This window comes from Dipodomys ordii, unplaced genomic scaffold, assembly GCF_000151885.1.
Source record: "Dipodomys ordii isolate 6190 unplaced genomic scaffold, Dord_2.0 Scaffold218, whole genome shotgun sequence".
Classification (NCBI taxonomy): domain Eukaryota; kingdom Metazoa; phylum Chordata; class Mammalia; order Rodentia; family Heteromyidae; genus Dipodomys; species Dipodomys ordii.
This window is the reverse complement of record NW_012267434.1, coordinates 881,034-890,515: the sequence shown is the minus strand read 5'-3', so window position 1 is coordinate 890,515 and position 9,482 is coordinate 881,034. Positions and strand designations below refer to the sequence as shown.

At 39.0% G+C, this 9,482-nt stretch overlaps 1 pseudogene and 1 gene segment (V, D, J or C); one reads left to right on the top strand and one right to left on the bottom strand.

Annotated features, from left to right (window-relative positions):
• Positions 1-540: 540 nt before the first annotated feature.
• Positions 541-5,318, bottom strand: LOC106000421. The segment is given in 3 exon segments: positions 541-772; positions 4,706-5,093; positions 5,270-5,318. Coding segments are annotated over 3 exon segments (669 nt in total).
• A 1,121-nt stretch (positions 5,319-6,439) lies between these two features.
• Positions 6,440-7,660, top strand: LOC106000444 (annotated as a pseudogene).
• The last annotated feature ends 1,822 nt before the right edge of the window (positions 7,661-9,482 follow it).

Below are 9,482 nucleotides of genomic sequence, written 5' to 3'. Positions count from 1 at the left end.
AAGTCTGTAATCCCAGCAATCAGCTAGGAAGACCATGTATCAAAAAAACTAAAACCCTCCATGCTTAGATTCTAGTTCTTGTCTTTTCTGCCTTTGTAAAAGAGACATTGTATGCTTTGATTTCCAATCACTCTGACACATATCCCCATGGTAGCTTTCTGGAGTTAGTTAAGCTGATAAAACTCTGGGCAGTCAAGAGTCATATCCTTTGAAATCATACAATGGTCTGAATTAATTAACATGACTTGTTTCTGGTCTTTGGACAGTTAAAGATCCAAATAGGTAAAATAGGTGAACAATATCAAACACTGTGTGACAAACATGCAAAATTTCCTGGTCTTTATGACAGAAAAGTAGAGAATGTGTTACCAGGAAAAGAGTCATGCAGTCACAAGTGAGTGTGTATACAAGTTGGGAAAAATGGGATGAGAACAGGATGAGTAATAAGGAGCAAGATTAGTTGAATAGGAAGTATATAGCAGTTCCTTTTCCTGCTGGCGGCAGGGAGTTGGCACTGGTTTTCTAGACCTGCTTCTGTTCCTATCTCTGAATTACTCTCTTATTGGGGTTCACTATTGCTGCTAACATGCCAAGAACCTCAACATAAGACACAAATAGATCAAAGGCAATGTTCCTTGGATTCCCAAACAGCAAAGATGCTGTCAACACTGCTGGCAAAGTGAATAAGGAAAACATAACTTTATGAAGTACTGTCACCAGGAAAGTGGAGTAGTTGAGCTTTTTTGTCTTCTTGTCCTTGTTCCTGCTGAGACTGGAAAAAAGATGAATTCACTTAAGGGTGAATAGAAGACAGTACCTCAATGCTGAATTGTGGCTTATAAGGACAGTCAAGAGAGTGCTAGCGCCCATGTGTGCAAGTTGCAAAGTTGCACTTAATTTCTAGGGTCAATAACTGGCTGCATTCTTAGAAGATGAATCCTTCAGAAGTTGATCATCATGTACTCATTGGAAACAACTAGTAAGGAATTTTCTACATTTTTAATAAAATAAAGCATTGTTTCTATGTCCTTTATTGTCTCATATTTTATAATTGAATAAATGAGGTTAAAGTCACTTCTGATAACTGCAAGAAAATTGTTGTAAATATGTGGCAAGTGTTATTCTGATTTTAAAATAATATATTTTATCAAAACAGAAGTCTTATTATATAAAATCTGTTTTCTACTTGATTATGATGTCTTCAAAAACACACACTTTATTACCTACATATACTGACCTTATATCATATTACAACTTAATTCATATTATAATGGAGCTTTTAAACACATACAATGTGTTGAGATCTCTAATACACATGCTGGATAGAGAGACAAGTGAGACATTCAGACTCTTAGCAGTGTTGATGTCCTGACTATTCTGAGCATTCAGTCATTCTTCAATCAGTGTGGTTATGATAGTCAAAGCTGGCAGTGCCTAAATTCTATGGTCAGATTAATCTCACCAAAGCAGGGAAATTTCAATTTAATTTTTGTCCATCTGATGGATGTGAATCTGTGTCTCCTGATTTTTAGTTTGCATATTCTCAGTTCTGATCAAGTTGGAACTTTGTTAGGGTTTGTTGGATTTTGGACCACCTTTTCTATGACGTATTATAATAATTTTCCGATAGGGCATTGTCCTCTTACAAGGTTTATAGAAATTCTTTTCATGTTCTGGATGGGATTCTGTCAGTAGCTTATCACAATAGACTTTCCTATATTAGTGTTCATACAAGAATACAAGATTCTAGATTTTTTCTTCAGAGTGATTTTTTTGTAAAAAGCCTTTTCAATGTTTTCATAACCAGACTGTTAGATATATATTAATTTGAAAATATGCCAATAAAATACAAGCCACCTGAGAGAGAAGTTTTCTGTGAAAAAGCAGAAGCATCTTCAGTATCTGGGGTTTAGGTGGTGCTAAATATTGATGATCGGGTTAATAATTTCTAAAATGGTGACTCGTGAAGGAGGTAATCATTCAAATACTATTGTCATCTGTAGTACAGGCTCAGTAAGGGGTCTCAGCAGATGTAAGTACAAATCCATCAAGATCTCTTTTTCTAACACGGAATACTTGCAAGGAGGCAGAGACACTTGTTCTAAAAGTTCATCATTTCTATCTTTTCCAATCTGCTAATTTCTTGGTGCTAAGATGCCCTCTGAACTCAGTACCAGAAACAAAATTTCATAGCTACAGGTACCTCAGAAGTTGTTGAGAGGAGGATAATAGGAAGCACTCTCTCAAATGAAATTGTAGGTCTTTCCAGAAGTCTCTTTTTGACATTTCTTCATGAAGTATGTACCTCCAATTCTATCACTTTATTTTATTGCTGTGTGTGAACATTTTGCCAGAGATTAGATGTCTAAATTGTTTCAAATAATACATATAAAGAAAAATATTTTTATATTCTTTCTTTAGGTGTCAACTATGTTATTAGATTTCAAGGAGGTATAGGAAAACTAGATCAAACTGCTTTGTCCTTATGTTTGAGACTGAGAATCAGAAACATCTGATTGCCTTGAAAACCAAGCAATAGTAGTAAACTGTATCCATTTAATTTTCAATCTGTCACACTGCTTTTGAAAGATCTGTTTTTCCTCCTCATGTAAAAATATCCTTAAATAACTTACTATGGAGCATGTGAAAGACTGTACTGATGTACTCTTTCTTCACATGATAGTGGTGGAAACCTAGAGATGAATAGTCTAAATTTGCACTGTGACACAGGAATATATTGTGTTGTGTTTATACCTCACTGTAAAAGAGTGTTAGAATCAAGAACTATGAAAATTTTCACATGATAACTTCAAAGAGAACTTGTAAGTGTAATAATTATACTAGTATTTTTGGTATACTTGTATTTGTGTGTGTGTGTGTGTGTGTGTGTGTGTGTGTGTGTGTGTCAGTCTTGGGGCTTGAACTCAGGGCCTGAACACTATCACTGAACTTTATTTTGTCAAGGTTAATGCTCTATCACTTGAGCCATAACTCCATTTCTGGTTGTATTCACACACACACACATGCGCATGTGCATGCGTGCCCGTGTGTGCACATACTCATACACACTTAATTGGAGACTTTCCTGCCCAGGCTGGCTTTAAACTGATATCCTCAGATCTCAGCCTCCTGATTAGCAAGGTTTACAGGCATGAGCCACCGGCACCCAGTTTTTGAACTCAAAAGATAGACTTTAAGGTATTTTATTCCTATCCAGTGTTTATAAAATGAATCCTTAATATAGATTATAAATCAGACACTATGTTCTTACATAAACTGAGATAAGTAAAAGATATCTCATTTGGCAAAAAAGAATTTATTTTTTTATTAGCATAAAGTACAAAGGAGTCTCAGTGTGAGATGACCATACAGGCATATAATATTTTGATAACATTAACCTCTTCTTTTACTCTGTTCTAACACTTTCTTCCTCCCTTCATTTTAGCATTTTAGTTGATTTCATTATGCTATTCACACACACACACTCGCACACAGAGCATGCTACACATATAATGCATTTTGAATATGTTCACACACTGCTTCTTTTGCAATCATGTAATATTTTATTTAGGCCCAGATTCCTATGAGCAAAACCATGAGATAATTTTCTTTGTGCTTGACTTTTCTCACAAAATGTTGTATTTTGTGAGAAATTTCCTATATTTTTATTCCACATTAATTACTTCCTACAATAGCTTTGAAATTACCTACAATTTTATTCCATATTAATTACTTCCCTCCAGAGTAATAGTTCAGCTTGTACCAATGCTTATATTTGTCTTTCTGATCTTGCTGACTCAAACTTTTGAGTATAATGCTATGGAGTCAGCAACATCTTGGACTTGTTCTGCTGGTTATGCTTTGTTGTTAACTTTTCATCCTATTCATATTTAGTTAGACAATTTTTACAATGTGACACTGGGAATCACAATTCTTGCATTGTAGGAAACCTTAACCATATCCAATATGAAACATCCACTGAAGTGTGGTGATATTACAGCCCTCAATATTAATGCTTTGGAACTGGCTAAGAAGTTCTCTGTAGACACAGATTATACATATTATATATATAATATAATTACATATATTATATATAAATTTTAAGTTCTCATGTTCTAAAAACTTAAAAATAATGCTTCAACTGCTCTGTTATTGATTGTTGCTTGTCCAATCTCTGCTTAATTTCCCAACTCAGTTTTGATTTGCTTTTTTTAGTCTCCAGTGTCATGTTTTCTTTCCATTATTATTTCTCTATCTCTATGCATATAGAGATAGATAGCTATCTCTCATGTGTGTGTGTGTATGTGTATGTGTGTGTGTGTGTGTGTGTGTGTGTGTGTGTGTGTACATAGAGAGAGCCAGGGAGACAGACTGAGAGGCAAATAAAGAGAGAAATAGATGTACATACCCTGGGCAAGCACATGGAGCAGGCCCAGGGGATGAGGTCCTTCTTCACAGGATGACTCCATATAGAAGTCTGTATCTATAAAATTAGGTGATTTCCCATAAGTCCCAGAGCAAATGTCTCAAGGTTAGGCATGCACATTAAATGTTTATTTAAAGTAAACACTAAACAAGATTGGGTAGTGTGTATGGTTTTATCATTGGAAAACTATTCTAGATGTGTTAGACACACATGTCTACTAGGTGGTGTGTCTATAGACATTGTATGTGAATTGCTCTACAGTTCCCCTGTAAGTCACACCTGTGTCCACAGACCTGCTTCTCTCCCTGGGTCTCTTGCTCTGGCTGAGGTTTATGTAAGGCACCTGAAGGCTCTCCTCTCACTGTGGGCTCTATGAGTGCACAAAAATACACAGCTGAGTCCTCCAGCTGTGTGCCTGTGATGGTGAGGTTGATATATCTGGATGATTTCTGGAAGTTCAGGAAATAATGATCCTCTGTTGCATTTTGCTTATCATAAGAGTTCTGACGAACAAGCAAAATCAATTTCCCTGCTAGTGGCTGTTTGTACCAGAAGATGGAGTAATAGGATTCCCCAGTCTCATACAAACAGTCGAGAGTCACAGCTTCCTTTTCCACCACCCAAACTGAAGTTTGAGCTTGAGTTACCTTCTGGGCCATGCTGGTTCCTGAAATAAAGAGGACAGAGTCAGACTGACTTTTTTTTATAACCAAGGGATGAAGGAATTTAGGGCTTGAAGCTGTGATTCCTTCCATTCTGAGTTTCCTTAGAAAACAAAGCTCCTCTTACTATCAACTTCATGACTGAGAAGAGCCTGAGCCCTGTGATAGTGGAAATCCTTACCAAGACAGAAAGAAGCAATGGCTGCCCCCAGCAGGCTAGTAATCAGCATAGTAGTGCTCTTCCCCTGATTGAGACACTCTGTTATGCCTCAAATCCAGATAGTAATCTAAACTTTTAGCTCAATAGAAACTACAAGGTTTGGGTGCTCTGTGATACGTCACCCAACAGGAAACACAGCCAGCAGATATAGGGCAGGTTTGCTTATGTCCTGTCACAGGCTTCCTGCACAGGGAGAGATGCTGTCCTGTCCTGAGCACATGGTATATATTATAATTTACTGGCCTGGAAATAATGTCATAATCTCACACAACTCTTTTGGGATGGGTGGTGATCTCAGGTGATCAAAACCCTGATCTCAGGTTTTTGCACTTACTTGGAATGTACTCTACCACTTGAACTACAGCTACAGCTGTTTTTTGCTTTGGGTTAGTTTTCAGATGAGGTTTCATGTTCTTGCCTAGGCCAGCCTTGGATTGTGCTCTTCCTTCTATTCTTCAAAGCATAATTCACCAGACATATCCTTCTCCATCTAGCTGGAATTGCCAGAGTAAACCACTGGTACCAGACTCTGGTGCTATACTTGCCTCATTTTCTCTAGACACAACCAAATTGAAAGGTCACCACAGAATTGTGACTGTCTAAAATGAAGGCAAGAGCTTTATTTTCAATCTTTGCTCCTACTACACCAATCATGGGATCCAGCAAGTTATGTAAGAGTCCATTGCCTGCTAGCCTGGGAGCAGGTGCTGGTGGCAGCTTCCTGGCCCAGGGCTTTGTGTCTGAGACCTGGAGCTGCAGCTGTGGAGGTGGGGCTGGGCTCCTCCTCCCCCTCCTTGCCCTCATCCTCTGGGTGGTGAGGGCTGACCTGGTCTGCGTGATTCCTCTGCCAGGATCCATGGCCCGGGTCCTGGGTCCCCTGTCCTGAGCTCACCTCAACTCCCACCAAGGGCCTCGTGCAGCTGCAGGGGCCTCGGCCTCCTCCTAAAGTTTGCAAAGTCGGCCCTATTGCTGCAGAGGTGGAGTAGGCACAGGAGACTTGGGAAGGGGGGTAGAAGTGGGGGGGTAGAGGTGGGCGGGCAGGCCCATGGTGGAGAGGAGCCGCCACCACTGCTGTAGCAGCATGGAGACCGGATTCACAAGGCCTGGGAGCAATGCCCCCCATGGACCCTGATGTCCACAGAACAAGATAAGGACCCCATGGTGCTGAAGAGAGTCCGGTGGTGGTAGTGTACTGGATGGGTTAGGAGAACCAGGTTTACAACCAGGAAGTCCACAAACCATAAAACACAAGGCAAATGCACAGGGACATTCTTTTCCTCCACTGACAGAGTATGCTCCACCACCAAATCCCCACTCTGGTAATCCATTGGATGACAACTATAATACTATTTCCTAAAAAACCACTGCCTTCATCAAATCCATATCTTGGCCCCAATTATCCTGGTTTTGGAGGTTATGACACATTCAGAATGCCACCACAGGTCCCCCCAAAATGTAAGAATGTCTTCTCCCTATGTGGTCCTTTACTCAGGAGTCAGCCACATCCATTTCTTCAGAATCCTTCGGGCATGGGTTTTAACTGACCTCATGCTTTTAACTTTGGGCCACATGATAATTACAGTTTTGGAAATCCATTTTATAATAATGTGCTAAGTCAAAATGTTAACATACCTAATCAACATTTTAGACAAAATCCCACTGAAAACTTCAGTTAGATTCCTCCACAGAATGTTGGGCAAGTTGCTTGCAAATAACTCACATTCTACCCCCTTCATTAGAGTGAATCATTCTTTTATTCCACCTCCAAATACTTTTGGCCAAGCAAAAGCACCACCTCTGAAACAAGACTTTCCCCAAGGAGCCACCAAAGCACAAATCAACATTCCTCCACTCTTCCACTTCACTTAAATATGGAGGACACGGTGAGTCAGAGTAATATTGAATTGAAAAATGTTACCCGAAACAATGTAGTCAATCCAGAGAACAGCCATTCAAGTAGCACTGAAGCCACAAACGGCATCCATGCAAATGGGACACAGAATAAGCCACTGCACCCCAGTGGTTCAGCTGAGTTGTGCAGTGCCAAGAAAAGCAATAAATCCTCCCTACACCCCAGCCTCCTTGGCCATTGGTCTTCTGACTCTGTGTATCCTTGTGAAATTTGCACAAATGAAGTGAATGATGATCAGGGTGCCATCATCTGTGAGGCCTTCTGTCTGAAGTGGGTCCACCGCATCTGCACTGGGATGAGTGAGAAAGCACATGGCCTCCTTACTGCAGAAACATCAGTCAGTAATATGGGGCTGTAATAACTGCATGGCTGACAAGGATGTCCAGTTAATGTGAACCAGAGAAACTTTCGGTTGTCTTGAGGTGGGCAGTGATGCTTAATCACAGGCAGAACTGAAATTGGTTCCCCCTGTGTATTCCAGAGGTTTGGTGACACAGGATTTAATATTTTACATTTTTTTTACATTTTTTGGGTCCAGTCGTGGGGCCTGAACTCTGGGCCAGGGCGCTGTCCCTCAGTTCTTCAGCTCAAGGCTACTGCTCTATCACTTGAGCCACAGCACCACTTCTGGCTTTTTTCTTTTTGCTTATGTGGTGCTGAGGAATCGAACCCAGGGCCTCATGCATGCAAGGCAAGAGCTCTACCTCTGAGCCACTTTCCCAGCCCCTTTTACATTATTTTTTAAATGCACACAAACACACTTGATTACCTTTAAGTTCTTCCTATTATTCTACTTCATAGCTAGTGCACACTTTGTATTATGTTTTCTATCTTAAATGAGAATACTGTATGTGAGGATGCTTTGCAAAAATTGATGCCTAAATGTTAGTTGTTATTTATCATAAACATAAAAGCCTTTGAAGCTTTAAAATAATATGAAAAATTGGAATCATTGAAAAACACATGGTTCAGTGCCAGACCTTGGCCATTTCATGCTAAATATTTAGCTCAAAAAGTTTTTTAAGGACCCACTTCACATGTGTTCCAAACAGCATATGTAGTTATAACATGGGGAAAATATCAATCATAATAGATTCAAAAAACTCTAGTGTGTGGCATTAGATTCTTTCTCCACAATAGCCTTTGAAATGAATGAATTTCCTATTTTCTAGTCAGTCTACCCAGGATATCTGTACAGATTTAAAAAAAAACAGTTTTTTAGCATTTGGTAGCTTCTCAGAAAATATTTGCTCATTAATTTATGGACTATACCTTTTGAAATTGCTAATATTGGATTAGCTGAGAAATTATTACAATTAGTAAAGTTGGTCTACAGTATGGTTCCAGTTGTACCATTTAGAAGGTTTTCTTTGATTATTCAGTTATTTTATTTTCCAGAGTTAACAAGAATACAGGAGTATCTCCAGAGGAATCATGAACATGTTTTTTTCATATAATTTTCAAGCAGAACTTTCTGCAGATGAGAACAGTAGAGGCATCACTTGACTGTAGAAGATCTGCTGTCCAAAGAGAAGCACTCCTCAGTGATGGTCTGAAAAATCTTGGTATGAGGTCTGAGCTTGCAAAATGAACCTCAGGCAAGCTCAAAATCCACATTAAGCAATCACCAGTTAAGATGCATACTACTCAATGTGTTTACTTATAAGTTTGTAAGCTAAATCTAACTTCTACATAAAAGGGAAAACATGGATCCTTTGTCTCTTTGGGCTTGACTTAATTCACTAACATAATTTGCCCACATGCTTTAATTTCTTTACAAATGGTACAATATCATTCCTTCTTATGGATGAGTCAGATTCCATTGTGTGCATATATACCACATTTTCTTGATCCATTTGTCCATTGAGGGGCATCTGGGCTGATTCCATACCTTGGCCATGGCAAATAGTGCTGCAATAAACACATTTGTGATGGTGGCTTTATTGTATACTGGCTTTAGGGTAAATGCCCAGGAGTAGAATTGCTATATCATAAAGTAGTTCTATGTTTAATTTTTTAAGAAACTTTTGTACTGCTTTCCAGAGTGGTTGATCAAGCTAACATTCCCACCAACAGTGTATTTGGATTCCCTTTTGGCTGCATCCTTTCCAGCATCTGTTATTGTTTGTTTTCTTGATAGTCTTTCTAACTTGGGTGATGTGGAATCTCAATGTTGTCTTAATATGCATTTTCTTTACATCCAGAGATGTTGTGCATTTCTTCTTGTGTCTATTGTTCATATTTATTTAACCATGGATGTGA